Here is a 21983-nt window from a genome sequence, read left to right as displayed (position 1 = left end):
AAACAAACGGCCAAAGCAGGATTTTTTTTTTGACAAACAAAAAAATTAATGACCCTTGCATGCTGCGATATGTAGCTCATTATCGTTTTTCCTTTCCTTTCAGGAAAAAAGACATTATGACGTCCACACTAAATAAGGAACACAGCTTAATGTCCTTCATGCAATGTCTGCTACACCATTGGGCTGACAGAGAAAGTATTCTATTGATGGAGCCAACAGGGGCTCTGTCAATAAAATACTTACTGTCCACCCATCTCTAAATGAGACAGGTAGACTGATGGTTCAGCAAACAGGACACCCTGTCTCATTTGCGACAGAGTACCCTGTCTGCCACAGTCTAAATCAGAACCCAGAAATTGATGCAACACTGCTACAACAAAACCAGGAAATCAAAGATAAGAATACTAGGTGGAAAAACAGGTGACTAGCTAGAGCCAGGATACAATGATTGGAAGAATGTCATCAGTTTACCCTATATTATTTGATATACATTAACCTGGTCTTTTAATATCATAATGATATGAATACTGCAAAGTTCCAACTTAAAGGAGTGCTCCAGTAGTTTGATAAAAAAGTGTTTTCTTTCGATCAACCTAAGTAATGCTGACACATACAAATGAAGATTCAGTTGTCTTTCAGGCAAACAGATGTGATGTTTTTTAATATAAAACATAATGGCCCTGTAAAAGTATGAAATTATTGAAGGGTTTTTTCCTGGTGTTGCAGTGTGAGAAGACTGACTATGGGATTAGCTCAAATCAGGTGGTAAACAGTTGCAAACTAAATAAAGAGGCCCACAGTGTATCAGCCCTTTTCAACAATGGCTGCACACTACAGCATGGTCAGGAGGATGAGGATCCTGGCAGATTTGAGGAGCGGGAGGAGGAGACAGAAGCGCATTTTCAGAGTGCGCATAACATTGTTTGACCAAGCAGAGGAGAAGTGTAGGTTGAATCTGTCATGATATCAGACCTAATAGCAAATTTGCAACCACAACTTGCAGCGAGACAGAACCAATGCAATACCCACTCATGTGCAGGTGTTACACTCCCTCCACCTCTTAGCATCAGGACGCTATCATGGTTAATAGCAGCAGCTGGAGATGTGTCCCAAAGTGCACTCTCACACTTCTTCCATGCACTTCTGAATGGAATGTTAACTAAAATCAATGAGCACATCAAATTCCGCAACACCCCACAGGACTTGTAGCTCACAAAATTAAAATTCCCAAACGTCGTTGACTGCATTGATGGGACACATGTTGCAACCTGTCCACCATTTGACAATGAGTAAATCTCCAGAAATAGGAAATGTAGCCATTCCATGAACATACAGATCATCTGCAATGCCTCACACATCATTACAGATGTAGTGGCCAGATTCCCTGGTAGCACACATGACTCCTATAAATTCAAGCATACTGGAATCTACACACAACTACTTGGTGGGGAGTTTGGAGAAGGATACCTACTTGGTAATTTAACACAGAACAATGTAGCATAGTGTACAGGTGAGGTTAGAAATGACAATGACTCAATATTCCTTCTGTCACTGTAGGAGACAGTGCATTTGCAGTGGGGTCCTTCACCATCACACCATACCTCAATCCAGTGGCACCAGGTGAACGGTGTTACAATGATGCACATAGGAGGACACAAACTGTTTTTGAGAGGTTCTTTGGACTGCTGAAGAGTAGCTTTCAATGCCTGCACAAAAGTGGGGTGCACTAGAATGCAGTCCAGAGACCTGCTGCAAGATTGTGGCTACATGTGCTATGTTGCACAACATGGCAACATCGAGAGACATACCCCCGGAACTCTCAGATACGGAGTCTGATGTGAATAATGATCCATTACCACCCGTCACCTTGCAGATGGATGTGGATCAAGAGCAGCAGAAGGCAAACAAAGATGTGCAGAAATTACACAGAATTAATTTTAATCTAAGTAATGAAGAGACCGCTTATTGTTCCTTATTGGTACAGGTATCACATTTATTGCCTTAACGTCAGGTCAAATATGTCGGCATAAAAGATAGGTTATCCAAAAGCATTATCTGTACTTAAATCAAATGCTTCACCATAAACTTCATATAAGTAGTGCAATGTCACAGATCAGCAAGCCCCGGAACATGTCCTCATTCCTTTTTGCGTCAACTGGAACTTTCAGTGGGCTCAGCGGCATCTCTTGTTGAGGCCTCTGAGACAGCACTGTGTCTAGGACTTCAAAGCCTATACTCCATAATAGGGGCAGTCACACTAATGAGGATATAGAGCTCCTTACTATCCCTACCACCTAGGTCACTGTTTCCAGCGACCTAGGCTGTCTGCATGTTCTCCAGTAAATTGGTAACCTGCATCAATCCCCTGCAGCATCTCCATTGCAATGTGCCATTTCCACTTGCATGCCCACTTCATGTCATAACAGTTAAGCAGTTGCATTTGTGAGGCGATGGACAGATGCGCTAAACCCATGCAATCTACCCATCAATTAGTGATGGCGTCTACAGTGGGTGACATGATCCTGCTGCATCACTGTGCAAAGTTTCTTAATGGCATTCGTCATCTGCCTTAAATTGGCTGCTGTTGCTTTCTGTCCTTCCAATACTGTTGCATTCAGCAGGCACATGTTGTGATTGGGAGACACCAACTGCCTGTGCATTGATTATATGTGCTCACATTGTAGGTGCTGCACCTTCAACATTGATGCCTCCAGACCTTCAAACATGGATGGGCCCTTATCTTCCTATGAGCTCTACCTGACATCTGCTCTACGTCTCCTGTATTGGTGCTGGAGAAGGGACTGTCATCTGTGGGTGTTTCTAGCTTCTGAGGGTGTATGCACGTCTTCTGTCAAGTCATGGAACTCCAGATTAAACTCAGGGAGTGGTTCCACTGTTGCCTTGCATCTTGGTTGTGCAGGTTTTATAGACACAACATTATAGACCTCAGACTGTGTCTGGCTTTCCTCGTCCTCCCCCCAGTTTCCATTTCTGCTGCACGTGGTGGAGGAATAACTGCAAAATCAATGAGCAATATTTCAGTTACAAATTACTTTTTTATGTCTCAGTTCTTAGTTTTATTTTGAAATAAACAGTTTCCCTGACATAGTGTTTCGCCTTGTCATTTGTCTTGTCTATCTGTTTGGGGATGCAGAATGCTGCAATGTTTGTTCTAGGTTCACTGTTGGAGTATGTACTACCACTCTCATGAGGCATTGTTGGATTGAATCCAATGTGTGGGATGGGCTCTTTTAATCAGTGAGTGCTAACATTGATTTTCTCTATGGGACAATTTTGCCTGCACATATGGTAATTCAAATAATTGTTGTCATTACCTTTGCTATTACCTGATGTGGCTGAGGTGTCTATGTTGGTGACCCAGACTATGGCTTCAGGCTGCAGAGTTGCCTCCATCATGTCCTCTAAAAGGGTGGATGGTGTCTGGTTGAATGGTCATCTACCAGTGCTCCTTGCCTCTTTAAGCCTGGTTGCTACCGTCTTTCTTGTATGAGTATGTAAATCATACCAGCGCTTGTGAGTCTCCTCAATGGAGCACTGCGCCACACCCACCACACTGACATCTGGATGTCACTCCATAATTTACGCTTCTCACTCTCTGGGACATGGAGTGAGTTTTTCCCAAACAGCTTGTCATGGCTCTTCACCACCTCTTCAGTGAGGAACTCCAGTTCCTGCTCATTGATGTTCAGCTTCCTCTTTCTGCCTGCAGCATCCTTGGCATTCCCCTTAGTGGCCATGGTGTGTTTGGGTTCTGGCTGATACTCCTGACTGGCTCAGCTCACTGTGGCTGCCTCCTCCTGTGGCTCTATTGTCTGGAAACAGCATGGACTGGCCCATTTCCTGGTTGTGAGGTCATCAAGCTGCTCCAAAACGCAAAAATCGCAAATTGTGATTACCAAATAGCAATTCGCTATTTTACCAAATCACTATTTAGTAATGACTAGTTGCGATTTTTAGGTAATTGTAAAGCATTTTGCAATTACGGTGTTAAATCGCATTTAGCAAATTCCAAATAGCAATTTGCTAAAAATCGCTGTTTGATGATGGCTAAGGCTTCATACAAATGTCCCAAAGAGCCTTCTTCAAGGACAAAATTCAAAGAAATGTACTTCTTGAGAAACAATAGAGAAGCTTTTGGTCAGATTTTGATAGATCAGAGGCTGTTGATTCCCTCATCATACGATGTTGACAGCATAAGTAGCAGTACATTGTTTCCTTGTCACTATCAAAATAATTCTTCTGCAGTTCATTTTTAACGAAGAGCAAGAAATAATATTCTCAAAATAGATCTATAATTTGATCACTCACACTAGTCCAAAAAATGATTTTTGATTAGATGAGTGACTACTTGAGACTATTTGGAACCTTCTGCAGTGCAGCATAAATTGTGATAAACGTCCTTTGATTTCAGAGGGAGTCCATTGCTTTGCAAAGCTCCTTACACTGGAGATTCCACTATCACTGAAGGTTGGTTTAGGGTGCAGTTTTGAAACATCTTCCAAGGTGTAAATATATTTCTGTCCCTTCAAGCTTTTTTTTATCAGAAAAGATGCTTCACATTTTCACTGATAAGATTAGCATTCTGGGTTGAAAGGAAAGTATACTGATGTGGTGCTGACAAGTGTCAGGTGGAGCTGACACTTGCATCTGAATAGGGTTGTGCTAGTCCTCACACAAAGCAGTCCCCAACCCCCTGGAGTGTGTCTGGTGCCAGGTCAGGGAAAGGCAGGGACTTGCGCATCACAAAGACTTCTCTTTGAAGTTTGCCTACTTCAAAGATAGAAATGGGCATAAATACTGGAACTCTTACACCAAATAGTTAGAATCCTTCTGGACTGAGGACATTCTACAAGGAATTAAAACTGGATGCTGTAGGAGGGACTGCCACTCTACCTGCTGCTTTGTTGTGTTGGCCTGCTGCTTGCTACTTCTCTCCTAGGAGTGAAAGGACTGGACTTGGCTTTCTACACCCTTCTTCCAAAGGGATTGGACTGAGCTTGCCTCCTCTAAACAAGTCTCAGGGACATCAAAGACTCTATCTGCCAGTGCCTGGCTCTTCTGCTGAGAGTCCTGACTTGTCAAGTGGTGCCAACTTCAGTCCCTGGGCCCTTGGAAGCGCAAGCTAGTGATCTGAGGGAGAAAATCCATGTATCAACATGCTACGCCAGAAGAACTGATGCAGTGCCTGTGACCCAACTGAAAAATAGATGCAGCGCTTGCACCGTGGCAGGAGAATCGATGCAGTGCCTGTCCTACAGCTACAGAATAGATGCAGCCCCTCTTTCACCGTGGTCTCATCAACACAGCACATCTAGATTTTCCACGCATCATCCCTGGGCACCCATTTTTCATGAACCCTGCAACCCAGTAAGGAACTGAGGCCGCATGTCAGAAAATTGATGCATCGCCTTTCCTGTGAAGAAAGGTTTGACACATCACCTCCCCTGTGCAGTAAGAAACTGATGCATCGCTTTGCTTTTCCGATGCCTCACCTCCCCTATGGCCCACATCATCTTTGTTTTTGACACATCCCAGGTACTTTGTGCTAAAGACATGCATCCATTGATTCCTATTTGTTAAGACTTGCTTACATTTTTTAAAAAGAGATATTTTGACTTGTGTACGTTGGATTTTTGTCGTTTTGGTCTTGTTTTACTTAGGCAAATATTGGCTATTTTTCTAAACTGTTGTGGAGTCCTTTTGTAGTGTTTTCACTGTGTTACTCTGTGTGTGTGTGTGTGTGTGTACACAATTACTTCACACATTTCCTCTCATATAAGTCGGACTGCTCGTGCCAAGCTACCAACGGGGTGAGCAGGGGTTATCTTATCTGTGTGACTTCCTTACCCTGACTACAGTGAGACCCCAATTCTATCACCCTTTGTCTTGGAGCTCCAAGGTTAAACATTTAAACATTAAAACTCACTAGGTCGGATTGCAGTTTTCAGTTTTCACTTGTGGCATAACCAGTGCTTGCTTAGAATGACACTCATTTTCTTGGCTATTTTTGGAAGGCAGGTTAATATTTGACTGAGCTAACATTCAGTAAACATTCAGTTAAGGGTTATCAACTATTAGCCTAGTTTATTTAACAAGCTGAAAATAACATTTTACTTGTTATCTTAAGTTGAGTTCTGCTCTTGAAAATACTGTTATAGGCTTTTTTTTTACATTAACCTACAGATACAAGTCCTGTCTTGCAGAGGTGAACATTAGCCTGAAATCATTTAATGTCCAGAATTCCTATTGGAGAATATGAACATTTACTAGAGCTAACTAACAATGTGTTTTCTCTACAGACACAGCCAATATGGTGCTTTGTTAAGCTACATATTGTTTTTGATGTGACCAAAGCTAGAGTAAAGAATTGCCTACACCAACTCTCTATCTAAAATCTGATTTGTGATTGATGTAGGCAGTCTTCAAGAATGTGGTGAGTATTTTTGTTGGAGAAGGTCACATTTTTTTCAGCACACCATTAGGTTCTATATTTGTGTTCCTTAGCCTACAAATATGTTCTCCCATTGTTCAGTCCTAATGGGTAGGGTAAACATAAACATGATAATAAGAATTATAAGAATTGGGACACTTTAATGTCTATAATAGATTCTCCAGTTAAATCTCTCAATCATAGATAAGCCAAATTATTAAAGATGGGGTTAGACCTAACAGCCAGTCTTAGGGTGGTCTTCCCGAAACATTTTGCCTGCTTGCCTCCCATTTTGGTGAATTCATTTTTTGGCCTTAAGACTCTGTGTGCTTTACCACTGCCAACCAGTGCTAAAGTTCTTGTGACTTTTCCCTAAAACATAGTTTAATTGGTATATACCTAAATGGCACATTTAAATCACTTGTAAATCCCTAGTAAACTTCACTACATGTGCCCAGGGCCTGTAAGTTAAATGCTGCTAGTGTGTCGGCAGCGCTGTGTGTGCCACCCACTTAAGTAGCACTTTAAATCATGTCCCAGGCTTACCATTGCAGCCTGACTGCAGTGCAACACTGCCATGTCATCTCATATTAGAAACCCCATGTCAAGTCAACTTGTCAAGTCTTAAACTTCCCTTTTAATATAAAATGTCACCCTCAAAGTAGGCCTTAAGTAGCCCTTAGGGCAGGGTGCTGTGTAAATAAAAGGCAGGACATAGACTTTGGCGTTGTACATGTTCTAGTAGAGAAAAACTCTCAAATCTGTTTTTCACTCATCTGAGGGCTTCCCCTCTCATAGAATAACTTTAGGGATTCCTTATCACTTTTAATACGCTGTCATTCCTAATCGAGAAGGAGTAGATGAGTCATGTGTAGTACTTACAGAGTTGTAGTAATACATCCTCTTTAAGGGTAATGTTAAGTTTCTTGTTACAATTTTGAAAATGCCACTTTTAGAAAGTTGACATTTTCCTGCTCTTAGCCCTGTGTGCCTGCAGGCTGTCTCCAACACTCACCTGGGGTGGTTGACTGCTGGGCATTGTGCATTACCTTTAGATAACCACACAAAAAGGGAGGTTAGGTGTGACTGATGGGCCATCCACATCCTGATGGGCCATCCTGGGCAGGATGGGAAGCACAAGCAGGGCACAGCCTCACTCTTGTACATGAATAGGCTGAGTCCTGTCCCCACACAAAATAATGCTTATCCCTTTGTAGTGAGTCTGGAGCCAGGGCAGGAAGGGCCTCTGTGTCTTTTTTGAATTCTCCATCAGTTAAAAGTCACCACTAGGTAAAAAGAAGTGGACTTCTGACCCTACCAACTCGAAATCCACTGGACCTTTGGATACCCTACCTGGAAGAATTGCTGTGCTTCTACAAGGACTGCCACTCTGCTGGACTGGTGATCTGGAAGAACTGCTTTCCTGCTTTGCTGACCTGCTGACCTCCTGACCTGGGTGACAAGGACTGGACACACACCACTTGATTACAACACCCAGAGTGACTCCAAGGGCCAGCTGACTGGTCTCCTGTTTCATGAAGTCTTAGGGACCCAAAAGACTCTAACTTTCTTGCTAGAGCACCTGGACTCTACCACCTATGAGTCTTGCTCTGCCAAGTGGTGTTTCTCCAGTCCTGGGCCCTTAGAAATGGGTATAAAGTGTTTCAACCAGATTCCCAGCATCAACGCTATTGTACCACTCAGAACCGGTGCATCTCCATCAATACCAACGCATCACTGCTGCTGCAAGTGCAAAGCATCATTGACTATGTGGAGCATCCCCTACATCTTCAATGCATTTTCAACTTGGGGCGGCTTGAATCTGATGCATCGTCTCCATCCCAAGGATTGGCAACAAAGCATCGCTCCTATCATCTTCTGCGATGTTGAAACAAAAACAATGTATTTTTGCAGCAGGCCAAGGCTGGGCCCTGTCTCCAAACTGCACTCCATCACAACCAGCCTAAACTCTCAGATTTGGCATGGTCTAGTGTGACAAACTAGCCCTATTTGGGGCGTTTTTCTTTTAAGCACTACATGAAAGTTTTTTTTTTCTTTTTTAATTCATAACTCCTGTTCTACTTCTTGAATTTCTGCTGTTTTGGTCTTATGTTGTTCATTAAAACTAGTTGTTTTTTGTAACCAGGTGTGGTAGTGTAGCGTTTTCACTGTTTTATTGTTTGAACAAATACTTAACACATTTCCACTTAAGTTCAGACTCACTGCTCTATACCAAGCTACCAGGGGGTAAGAACAGGTTAATTTAGAGTGCGTTGGTGACTTACCCTGACTAGAATTGTGGTTCCATCTTTGACAGGGTGCATACCCCTGACAACCAGAAACCCAATTATTTAACAATTATTTAACAGATGGAATTGTAGACAATTACATTTTTATAAAGAAAATTGGAATTACATTATAAAAAGTCTTAAAGCAGACTACACCTGTGGTTCATAATCTTTTGACTTATCTGGAGCCTCACTGAACCACTAATGGAAGTTGGGAATACCATCAAGCATTTTCTAGAATTTGAACCTCAAAACATTACATAAAAATACAAAAACAAGTATATATCAAACAAATACACAAATTAAGAAATATTTAAAATGTAATTCACAAGCAAATATTATGTGAAAATCAAAACTCTAATTTTAATGTAAAGGATTTGAGCTTTTCAAAATCTAGTTTTATTTCCAAAAGACAAAGAAACATGCTACAATTTAGCATGTAACTTTTTCTTTTTTGTTCCTATTGCATGCTCTTCTTTCGTCTGTTCATGCAAAGCGTGCTTCAACTGAGGCCACCAGTAATCCACGTTAGATTCCATGTACTGCATGTGCTGCTCCCATGAATGAAGGTAAGGTAAACAACTTAATTTTTGCTCCCCATTTCAAATGCCTTCACATTTAAGAGACTTTTAAAACCATGAATTTTAGGCTTTGCTTTGTATGCATATGTTCTTTATTAATTTGCTACCCCCACAGTAGACATCGCAGAACCCCATGAGTCTGCAGCCCATAGTTTCAGAACTACTGGACAAAGCTAATGGTAACAGCTGTAAAACAGAACATTCTTTAAATTATAATAATCCAGATCCCTCTCAGAGGAAGTTATTAAATAAGAATTGTCAAATTCTATAAGCTTACATTTTTTAATCTAGAACCACAGGTCAGAAAGAAAAATTACAACTATTTTTCACTTATCTTTAGCTTATCATACTTATCATTTCCCCTTTGGGACATTCTTATAAGTACTATGAGATTATACTATGGGGTGTAATCCATCCTAGTTTTATTTAAACTGAGTTTCAGATCACCCTTTCAACGCATGATAAAACTAGGCTGTAATTGAAAATGCTCGGTCTCTTTATTGCTCTCTCTCTCTTTCATTCCCTGATGTACGGATCTCTCTGTGGCAAATAATAGGGCTATAGGCAGTATTTACTGTGCATGCAGAGCACACAGCGGTGACAATCTCTTCATAAAAGTCACTTAAAGACTTTCTAAGCCATACTTAGCCATATTTATCCACATGGCCATTCTCGGTTGAGCTCTTACATTGATCTCATTCTCATTCAATACCCATACTGCAAGCTAGTGTAATATTGCCCCGTGATTTCACTGAGACATTATACCAAAATGACAGGCAAAAGTCTTAAGGGGATCAATCCCAGCGGCAAGATAAAAAGGAAATAAATTGAGCCACAATAACATTGTGGTGGAAACACTGCTAAACATATGAGATCATCTGAGATCATGAGTGGGGTAACTATAAAAAATATTGAAGTTTCCAACAACTGCCCCAACCATCTTATTTCCCCATACTCATATCCTATTATACATACACAGAAAAGTGTTCCTGAGAAGAAGTGAGGAGGCGTTTAATGGGAACAAAGAACCACTACTCATACAAAAACAGTCAAATGGCTGAAATATCAACTTTCGGGTACATCTTGCCCTATACATTGACCAATACGTTGTCAGCAAGGTTAGGATAGATTCACTATTTTATTATTATTATTATTATTTACAGTTGATATAATAGTCACAGTATATCTGCAGGTGGATATTTTGAGGACAACATTCTGATTTAACACCCTTAAAAATGCTCTCCTCTTTCCTTTCTTGCTTTCTAGTGCTCATGGAATCATTTAAAAAAGCGTGACCACCAACTAGAACTGTGAAAAGTTAATTTCCAGGCAAGTGCGATTTGGTATTCTGCACGTTTTCGCTCCTTTTTTGTCACCTTCGTGTTGCATGAATACATTTTGCTTTCTTTTTTCGTTTACTTTCTAGGTTGAGCACACCAACGAATTTCAATGGCCTAATTTCCTTTGGAAATCTGCACAGCATGCTTTTGCCTTCTTAACTGTTGACTCAATAGTTATGTTAGCATAAAAGGCTGAATTATCTGAAACTGATCAATTAACATAAACTTGAGTGTGATTAACCAATTGTTTAATCCATTGCAAGTTTCATGTGAAAAAAACGGATTCTTGTAAAATCCTTTTAAACGTTTTCTCTAGAAATGTGTATAATATACATATCGTCCGCAATTGTTGAATGCCATTTGCATTGGACGTCACATGACGAAGCCACATTTGGAAGAAATACATACCATCTTCAAATAGTTAATGAAATTGTTGTGCCATGTAAATACTAGATTGAGAATTTTGTGAATAAAACTTGGTAATTTTGCTACGATAGTGTCTGTGAGGTTTTAACATTCTGCAAAAATGTAGTCTAAAATAGTTTAAGAAAGCAGTTATAATTTGACAAGGTTATTTAATTGAAAATGTTCGAAATCAGACAGCTGAACTCAGTATAAAAAATATTAGTGATTTTAAATACTTTAATTACAAAAAGGTCACCTAGCATCAATCCAGAAAATGAGTAATTCTAGCTTTAGACTATTTTGTAAAGGAACAACATCACCACAAATTATGCCATTATGACATATCCGAAGACATTTCAAAGAAAACCCAAAGGTTGCAAGTAAAATGTCCTTGCTCTTAAATGAAAAACCAAACTGCTAATAATTATGCATTTATTGATGTGTTCATTAAAGCAATGCAGATCAATGTTTTACTTTTGACTTTTTGCTACTTTAAGATGTAAATCAACAACCTGAATGAAGCACAAACAGAGTAAGGTTAAGGACTTCGAGGGCTATGGGCAAGGATTGACATTTTTTATGATGACCCCTAGTATTCAAGGGCATCCGTTGCAGTCCCATTTATATAATTTGGCTTTCCAGTGCTTTCTAGACCATGTATCGTGCTGCTGTGCACTCAGTTCAGGGTTCACTGAACTCCACAGCATGGGAAGCTGAACTCCCAGTGTCCCAATGTTCTGTCTCTATTTATCAGGGGCTTTCAGCTCAGTTCAATAATCAGGTGTTTATCACAGAACCCTATAAAACATGCAGTGTATTGTACATGTCTGCAGGTAGTCGGTACATTTGTCCTAGGAGACTATGTGCACAGTGAAGGAGACTTTCCCTTGATCCTGGCCTCCTGATAGATTTTAGGGCTTGCTTTATGCTGTCTTGGTTTCTGAGATTGCAGCCCGTTCTGGTTGCCTGATTTTGCAGTATTTCTTCATGACTTTTCAAGTAATCCAGGTGTTGAAAATGTAACTGTAGTCCGGGCATGTGCCATAATTAAAGCTCTAGTCTTTTGAAGGTCAGTATGGACGAAAGTAATGATTTCCATAGGAATGGAAAACCGCATGTTGACGTCCGTTAAAAGTTCGTATGGAAGAGAGAACGGAAGTGGAGTGGGCCCTGCTGCTCAGCACCATAATGTTGATAGCTAGTGCGCATACTCAGTGGGCATATTTTGTCATTAAGAGGAACATATGATTTAGGCTTGTGGTGAATCCATGACTTGTGAGTGAGCTGGAAATTGGTCTGCTTGTCATCAGAATATATTTCAAAGTTGAAATGATATTCTTCTTAGAGTTTTGCTATGCATTATAAGTGCCAGGAAAAATAAGGTTTACTGTAAAAGATTGTGTAACACACAGTGTACAGTACTGTGACGGAGGTTAGTTCCACTGGCTTGTCCTTACTGTGATAAGAGAGGAAGGACACAATGAATGTCATAGCACCTCCTGACACCCACTGCCTTGCTGCGTGTTCCCAGAAGTATGCAATGATCAGTGTGTTGCTGGCAAATGAAAGATCATGGACAAACAAGGCTGTTATCCTTTCTTCTCCCAAATGGATGGGTAGCTTCTCTCTAATGCTATCAGATATCCCGCTGCCAGCAAACCCAATTTGATAATCATTAAGCAGAAGATTTAATACTGCTTGTGTTTGCAGCTGTGTTCTACCACCCCATTGCATGATATTTCTAGACTATCTTAGCTGATTGATCAGTCAATTATTGGCTAACATGTTCAGTTCTCTTTAAGGTTCTGATACTTGCTTTATGTTATGGGGACAATTCCATTGAGTAATGAGACAAGGGATATGGATGTAATATCAGTGGTGACAGCAGAAAGGAAATGTTTCATGCAAAATGTCTGGCAAGCAGAAAGGGGCAATTTGAAGCTTTCTTTGTGGCACCAATGTTAGGAACCTCCTCTTTCTCTGAAAGCTTGCAGATCGTAAAGAAGATACAAAGATGTGAATGAATGGGAAGATACACACATGTATATTAGCTCTCGGTCATCAGGTTGAGATCTTAGATTTTTTTTCCATAAAAAATCCCTAGAATGTCTTCCATGCACTCCTCAGGGATACGTTTGGAATGGCTAGTTCATGATAATAATTCTAACACTCTCTTTTTTGGTTGGGGGCATACTGATTGATTTGGGGAAGTAGACATTTCTGACTTTATAGACTGATTTACGGTAGCCTTCACAGTTCTACTCTGTGTCGTGCAGCAGGTTTTGTTTCAATTGCTTGTTGATTCATGTCTTTAGTTTTCAAAGTTCGTTGGGTGAGTTTTAGTTCCCGTTTGTAGATTTAACAGATTATTTGTGCTTCCATATTATGGATAAGGTCCGAATCAAGTGTATATGAAGTTTATGGTAAATATTGCTAAGCAGAATGTGGTTGTCTACTACATGTGAGAAGCTTTCACAGCTCTGAGAAGCACAACTCCTCTATGCTAACTGTCCTACAGTTCCTGGCCCTCTAGGGGATAGGACAGTTCTATAGTTAAAAGAGTTGGGGAATATGAGAGACTGATCTCACCTGATCCTCCATTGTTCCATCAAATTAGAAGTTTTTGTAACATGTGTATCAAAAAGATTGAGGGGGTTATTCTAACTTTGGAGGAGGTGTTAATCCGTCCCAAAAGTGACGGAAAAGTGACGGATTTACCACCAGCCGTATTACGAGTCCATTATATCCTATGGAACTCGTAATACGGCTGGTGGTATATCCGTCACTTTACCGTCACTTTTGGGACGGATTAACACTCCTCCAAAGTTAGAATAACCCCCTGAGTGTCTAGCCAGCTATGTCTACTTGACAACTCAGTTTTGAAGTAAAGCTCAGAGCCTTTATGTTCTCATAGACATTTATCACAAGTATGACGTCTGGTTTTCCAGACTGCATAATAAATCCTATGATTTTCCTAGTTAATGATTACATGTTAGAATTTGTTAACGAATGTTCAGCTACAGCCTGGAATTCAGTACTTTAGGCCAGTTATCCAACCGAAGGCTATCCTGTCTCCTCTTTGTGTTTTTTATTTCTGTGGATGATTTTGAGTCCTAGGGGAGGCAATTGATTATAGTGAGAGAAACGTCCATGAACTAAGTCTTTGTAAGGACCATTTAGCATTTAATTTTGCAGAATAGGTGTTGGGTGCACCTCTGGGCTGACAGGGTGATGATCAGTCCCTCGTTTAGAAAGTCACTTATTGTCAATAGAGCGTTGCTTTGTGGAAGGTCATTCAAGTTTGACTGATGGGACATTGCATTCAATTCATGTTTTTGTGGAGACCTAATTTAAAGTAGGGTATATTGGTGTTTCCAGGATGCAGACTATGGGAAAGTCTGCCACTGGGTTAATTTAGAAATGAGGCTGGTTTAGGAAAACACCATTTCACATTGAGATTGTGAAGACTGAAATGTTTATGTTTTTAGCCTCGATCATGAATATTCTATTGTTATAAATTCTATGTGTGAGCTGTTTGAGAGGTCTGAGATTGGGTACACTGTTGATTATGAAGCCACCTTGTGTTTCAGAGAACTTAATAATGGTGAATCTTTCTGGAATACTTCCTCCCATTTCTCTTGGATGGTTGTGGAAAATAGGCAATAAATGCTGAGGATTGAAAAGCATTACATGCTTGTATTTAAAAGATTGCATTCTTCCATGGATTATGTTTCCTGCTGTTTTCCATTACAGGCAGATGACTATGCCTTGTCTTGAACTGAGGTGAAGTGGCTGTGGATTGCAAAGTGGCATCATACAAAGCTCGAGCATAAATGATTGTTGGGTTGGATTGGCTGAGCGTTACTGAGTCTGGAAAATGGAATTAGGCTCTGGACAGTAAGAATAAATTGATGTCTTTGGGGTTGATGCAATCAGGACTTGGTGAGCCAGTGAAGGCTACAGGGATTGAGAGTCAGGAAGACCTGGGCATGAGAAGGCAGGCAGACAGTGGTATTGAAGAGAGAGGTCGTTTAGGAATGAGGCCTCTGCTTATATCTGTTATGTTATTCTCAGTTTGGATAGCTGACAATGCGTAATAGGTGATATAGCCATGGCCCTAAAAGGTAAGGATTGGTGCAGTGGCTAGTGTGCATCTGACTTGCAGATTGTCTAAGGTTAGGGAGGAAAGTTTAATGTAAAGTAGGTCATGGACATGACATCAAATAATGGCCAAGATAAGTCATACTTGGTCAATGTGTAATGCCCCCCATAAACATTATTTTTGTGAAGGAGATGGTACAACACAATTTGTCTTGTGCAAAGTATGGGAATACATCATCACATTGGGAGTGCAAAAGACCGGTGGAGGACCCGTCTGCCAAATGTTACCCCTTAGTTTTTGTTGCAATACACCATCTTTTCTGAAACTCTTCTGAGGTCAAAGGATTGTACTTTTGCACAATTCTGTATTATGTTTTTTTAGCCAGAAAGGAGTAAAGGGGCAAAGAGCAGAACTATTTTTCTCAATGGAAGTAAAAACTAGACTGCTTGAGATAGGGAAAGCAGATTTGGTATTTACCCCAGTCATAGTGGCGGGAAAGTGATCTGCCACTAGGCCTGTAGGTATGTAGCTGGGATTTATTTTTATCAAACATTTGCCCCCAAGTTTGTCCCATGTCTATGTGGACAAATTTCACTAATAGTCACTAGGCAGTTGGTAACATGAATGAGGGTTGAATGCTAACAGATCCTCTACTAGCTTAAGCTTTCCTTTGTCACAGATTGTGTACAAAAGTAATTATTCAATCTCTTTTAGCAACTGATGGCTTTACCATCCTCTTTAATGTGCTCCTCAAATTCAATTTCTTGTATGGCAATAAAGTAGCAGGAGGCCAGTCAGGGCCATGACACATCCCTTTTTTCTAAGTCAAGTAGACACTACCAAGTTCTTGAAACTCAAGGATCCTTTCTTTCAGGTCCATTCCCAACCAACCTTTAGACAGTGACTTGAACCCAACATTAGTCACAACCTGAACTTCCTGGTTCAACATACCCAGGGGTTCCTTTCTATAATTAAACATTACTTTTCCACAAATACATTAATAGAAGGGCTGTGTACGTACAGCAACCAAAATGTGTTCTTGTAATTCTGTAACCCCACAGAAATCAGTCAGGATTAATACCTTTGCATAAATTGAATGCACACTATTTTTTAAAAGGGAGCACATCCACATGTTCTGTTAGCATTCCTTGTTCCTACTAGTCTGATCAAAATGCATGAATCTCTGCAGTAGTTGATTTACAGGCATTAAATAGAGTCACATTATGAACACCCTACCTATAATCCCATCTGTCAGTCAGAAGAAAGAGCTAGTTAGATCATGGTAATATCAACGAGGAACAAAAGTGCCTCACCCACACCCTTTCTAAAGAAGTGTGCTTGGCCATTCATTACTTTTTTACATAGCACAATTATGTCATTGTTTCCCTTTATTTTTCTGCAACCCCTTTAACTTCCAATGTGTGTCTGTTTGCCCATCGTTCCACTTCAATTGCTTTCCTACATCTCTTTTCTGCCTTGATTAATTTCACTTCAAAGTGATATATATTTCTTCATTTTTGGGCTGTCATTGATTATAATTTTTTTTAGTTTGCTCCTACCCATTTTTCTTCCTTTCATACCTGATACAGATTCCCATATCCAAAGTTCCTCACTGAACAAGGTCTAGAATTCTTGATGCATGCTACCAACACACAGTGAGCCGAACTTCATTGGAAAGGAAGGGAGCCTTCACTTTATATATTTTAAATGTCTTTTTTATAAGATGTACATGATTAGAGGGGGACGATTTGTTGACATTATGTGCTGCAATGAAAGAAAGTATCTCCTGTGTGTTCTTCACCGCACAATCCCTCATTTTCTCTAGCTTTGTTATGTGAAGCCAATGCCTCAGTTAATGTCTGATCAAAACCAGACAACTATTTCCCGTTGGTGAAGCGGGTACTTAACTATCAACTTTCGTTGCACCTGAAGTTTCCATGTAAAACGTCAATGTATAAATGTATGTTCTTCTTCCAAACTTACAGCAATGAAATATATACCTTGAGGTAAATAAACACACTTAGGTGATTGCAGATCATGGCAGCTCACCTTATTTTCAGTACTGAATCTAAAGTGCACTTGATCCGTATGGGTAATAACATATGGCTGGCAAATTCATGGTTGAATTGGCCGTATTTAATACCCAGGAGGAACAGAGTCTTTGTTGTAGTGTATCTACATCATTTATCCCCAACCAACATTCCTGCTATTAATTAAGGTGCACCTACAACTGTCTGATTATTATCTTTTTAAATATTTTATAAAATGTCATTGATGGATAAACAACAGAACAAATCCCCCAACTGTAAGATGCATGTGGTCAAGCATACATGCACAAATGACTATTCCCCCCCTCATTAGTCCTAGGCTGGGTTGCATCCGGTGACGGAGCAGCACATATTCATTTCCTATCCCTTACAATCTCTCATCTCAATTGGACCCTTTCACAATCGTTTTTCTTGCTATATTCAGCCACTCCTACACCCTCATCATGTTGTGTCTCTGCTGCCATCCATGGACCCCATATGTTGTCAGCCCCTTGCTGCTACACCAACTTCTCTGCCCCACCATTTCATACCTTCTTCTCACTCATGCATGGTCGGCAATGACTTCACCCTCCAGGGCCTAATCAGAACTCTCCATGCCATCAGGGCCACATTGCTGAAGAGCAAGGTGTGGCAATCTAGGAATTGTTTCTCCCATATGCCTAGGGAGATCAATTGCAGCGTGAGCATCACTCTAAAATCCAACACATTCAATAATCTATTGCCTACTCTTTCCCAGTGAGTTTGGGCCCCACGCCCTCCCAAATCATAGGCATCAGGGAACCTACATCCTGCAGCCTCACAGACAGTGGTCGTCAGCCATTCTTCCTATTCGGAATAGTCGGGTCCTCGTGTAGTATTCCCTGTGAAAGAGTTTCAGTTGAATTAACTCCTGCCCTGAGTGATACCTCCCCTGGGTATCGACACACCTTCGCCCAGTCATCGTCTTGAAGTCTGCCCAGATCCCCTTCCATTTTTCTCATAGCATGTCAAGAGGTGGGAGGCGGTCATGAAGGACCACAGAGTAGATCTGGAATATCTCATTGCTCATCCGGAGAGCACCCATCACCCTATATCCCAACATGGAATGGTTTGCCACCTCAGTTTTAAGGCCTTTGTATCTCCCCAGGATATACCTAATTTGCTGATTCCTCAGGAATTGATACCCTGCCAGTTCAAATTCCACTTACAAGTTGATGAATGATATCATCGCTCTGTCTTTTCAGACATCTTCTAATTTGGAGATTCCAAGCAGGTCGCACTTCCTATAGCCGCCACCATTTGTAAGTCACTCAAGAGGTCCGAGTTCCACCGAGGAGTCTCAAAAGTTAGTTTACCCTGCCATTCCATGACCGAGTCGCCTGTTCCCACATCTTCACCACCCCAGATGCCTGCAGGAGGGCCAACCCTCTTCCTGCATATATTCTCCTGACGTAACATGCTGGCACTATTGCTATCCCGTCTGCTAGGAACTAATGTACTCCTTGCAACAAAAAGGCCCAATCATCTACTACTAGCAGCTATGTGGTCCAATAATAGAGATTGACATTTTGGAATGGAGGTTTCCCCCTTTGTGGCACTTCTAGTCAAGATTGATAACTCAATTCTGGACTTCCCCCTTTCCACAACAGCACTCTTGTGATGTCATCCAGAGTGTGGAAAAATGTATCCAGGACTTTGAAAGCACACAAAAATGTGGGCAGATAGAACTACTAGTAGAGATCCGCTCTCCCCAGAAGAAAGAGTGAGGCCCTCATTATGAACATTGGCGGCTAAGCCGCCATGCCGGTGGCAGCAGTAATGACCGGCACCAGCATGGTGGGCTCAGCTGCTAAATAATGAAGGCTGTGGGGACCGCCACAGGTGGCCTTCCACCACTGTCAGGTTACCGCCAACAGGAAGCCTGACGATGGTGGAAATCATTATCCGACAGGGTATCGCTGCAAGCAGCGCTGCCCTCCAGATAATGATCCCTTTTCCTCCAGCCTTTACCTGGTGGTAATAACTGCCTACCACCACGATGACTGCCTCCAACATACCACCACAGTGGAGACCATCTGTCCGCCAGATTATGAGCACTGCCTGACTTCTGCCACAATAAGAGTGAAAATCCGGCAGTGTTCATACTGGCGGACGGTGGTGACCTGCTGTATTTTAAGCAGAAACATGGCCTGGTTGTGTCCTGCTGGCAGGGCACTGCAGGCGATACCAGTGCCCCTTCTTGTTCCCTGCCGGATGATCTCCTCGCCCAAGGTAAGTCAGGTATCCGTCAGGGGAGGGGGATGGGAGGGTGTTGCGTGTGTGTGTGTCTGTGTGTTGAGTTGTATGCGTGTGAGTGAATGCATGAAGTGAGTGCGTGTCGGCATGTCAGTGTGTCTGTGTGTAAGAAGGTCTGTGAGTATGTCTGGACTAATGCGTATGTGAATGCGTGTATGCCAGTGAATGAGTTAATGCGTGTATGCCAGTGTATGTGAATGAGTGCATGTGTGGTGCAAGTGGGTGTATGTGTACTTATATGCGGGGAGGGGGTGTGGGGTGCGGGGTGCTGTGACTGTAGTGGGGAGGGGGGTGATGTGTGAGTGTGTGTGCATTTATGGGGTAGGGGGGTGAATGTGTGTATCGGATTGGAGCTGGGGGATGGGAGGGTGTTTCGATGGAGGGGGAGTGCGGGGTGTCAGATGAGTGTTCCGGAGGTGGAGGAGCTGCCTACCGATGGCAGGGAAGGAAACCATGGCGAAAGGACGGCTCATAATGCCGCCGGGGTTACTCTGTGGGCCGCCAGATCGAAGATTGACATCTCCGGCCTGGTGGCTTATACCGCCATGACAGTATGAGTGGAGAAGTGGAGGGTGGGCTGCAGTCAACCCGCCACACTCTTAATGTGACGGTATGTACTGCCAGCCTGTTGGTGGTAATACCACCATATTGACCCTGGTGTTCAAAAGACCCTGGTTAAAATGAGGGCCTATGTCTTTATATACTCCATGCATCTTGAATGTTTTGAATGAACCTTGAATTTACAATGTTATTTATAAATGAGGGCACCCAATAACTGCTCCACATAAATCCAGTCTGTTGTGTAATTCTTTAACTACAGGTAAAAAGACAATGGGTGCAATTAAAGTGCAATACAGGGCATGAATGAGATATACCTGTGAGAGATCGTCTTCTGCTTCTTGTTGATCCACAGTCTGAGGAACACGAAGTGAATTTAGTCCAAGGGGTAAATGTGCAGTCATCCTTACAAGCAATGAAACAGTCTTGTACAATGGTAGGCACAGGGCCAGCACACTGGAGGCATTCAGTAGCATCTACAGACAGGTTATCATCTGACAAGCATGTGATATCTGGAAAAAAGAAGACATCATAATTTCACTCTGGTAGCAGGTGCTATGCATTATTTATGGTTCATCATGAACTATTGTTGCTTGTTTTGTAAAAAATCAATAATGCCCTCTGTGTTATCTTATACAAAAGAGCACCTGTTGGATTGAACATACCAAAAACCTTGTTCCTGTCAAAAAGATAGTGACATTGATACAACTATGCTTTTCTGATGTAATGACATATAGGCACTCATTTTAACCCTGGTGGTCTTTTGTATGAGCCGCCAGGCCGGAGATGTCAGTCTCCGACCCTGTGGCCGACAGCGTACCGCCGGCAGAATTATGAGCCGGCCTATCGCCATGGTTTCTGGAATCATTTCCCTGTCACCTGTAGGTGGCTCCCCTACCCCCAACTCTCACCTGACACCCCACACCCTCCTCCATTAAAAAAAAAACCATCCCCCTGATTCAAACACCCCCCTACCCCTCCGATACACGCATTCTCCCCCCACCCCACCCATAAACGCACTCACACAGCACCCACACCCCCACTACAGCCACAGCACCCCACACCCTCTCCCAGCATATACGCACACATACACCCACAGGCACCATGCGTACACCCATTCACATACACTGTCATACACGCATTCACTCATTCACTGGCATACACGCATTCACTCATTCACTTGCAAACATGCATTCACATACGCATTCGTCCAGACATACTAACAGACATTCTTACACAAAGCCACACTGACATACAAACATGCACTCACTTCACCATTCTTACACGCATTCACTCACACGCATACAACTCAACACACAGACGCATTCACAGATGCACTCAGACACACACAGAACACACTCCCACCCCCCCCTCCTGTTGAACGCCGATTTACCTTGGGCGAGGAGGTCATCCAGCAGAGAACGGGAAGGGGCGCTGCTACCGCCAGCAGCACCCTGCCAGCAGGACACCACCAGGCCTTATTTCTGATCAAAATATGGCTGGTGGCACTTTACTGGCGGGGTGGTGGTAGCAGTGCCAGGTCACCACCGTCCGCCAGTATGAACAATGTTGGATTTTCACCCTTTTGTGGAAGAAGTCAGGCAGTACTCATAATCTGGCAGATGGATGGCAGTGGTATGTTGGAGGCAGTCACCGCAGCTGTAGGCGGTTATTACCAGGAATGTAATAATGAGGGCCATAGTCAAGTTATATCATAAGATATGCATTTTTCGATCATTCTGTATTTTTTGTCGATCAAGTCCTGATGCTTTTGTGAGTTCACATCAGCAACAGGATGGTGAGTGAAGATTGCTACAAGGACATTAAGATCTTATCATCACATTAAATATAATTAACATAGACCCCTCCCACAATTAGAAGAGTAGTAAAGTTACACAGCTCAGATGATCCATGTGTCTTTTCAAGAGCATTACTT

General features: G+C 41.9%; 1 protein-coding gene across 1 annotated transcript in view; it reads right to left on the bottom strand.

The window, feature by feature from the left end:
* The window catches only part of THSD7B (thrombospondin type 1 domain containing 7B), a 2268639-nt gene that overhangs the window by 678913 nt on the left and 1567743 nt on the right, over positions 1-21983 (bottom strand). The window contains exon 14 of the mRNA XM_069225078.1: positions 20365-20559. Coding sequence (XP_069081179.1) covers positions 20365-20559 — 195 coding nt within the window. The remainder of the gene's footprint in view (positions 1-20364; positions 20560-21983) is intronic.

This window comes from Pleurodeles waltl, chromosome 3_1 (assembly GCF_031143425.1).
Source record: "Pleurodeles waltl isolate 20211129_DDA chromosome 3_1, aPleWal1.hap1.20221129, whole genome shotgun sequence".
In the NCBI taxonomy this organism is placed as follows: Eukaryota; Metazoa; Chordata; class Amphibia; order Caudata; family Salamandridae; genus Pleurodeles; species Pleurodeles waltl.
The sequence above is the reverse complement of the archived record's forward strand: the minus strand, read 5'-3'. Positions and strand labels throughout refer to the sequence as shown.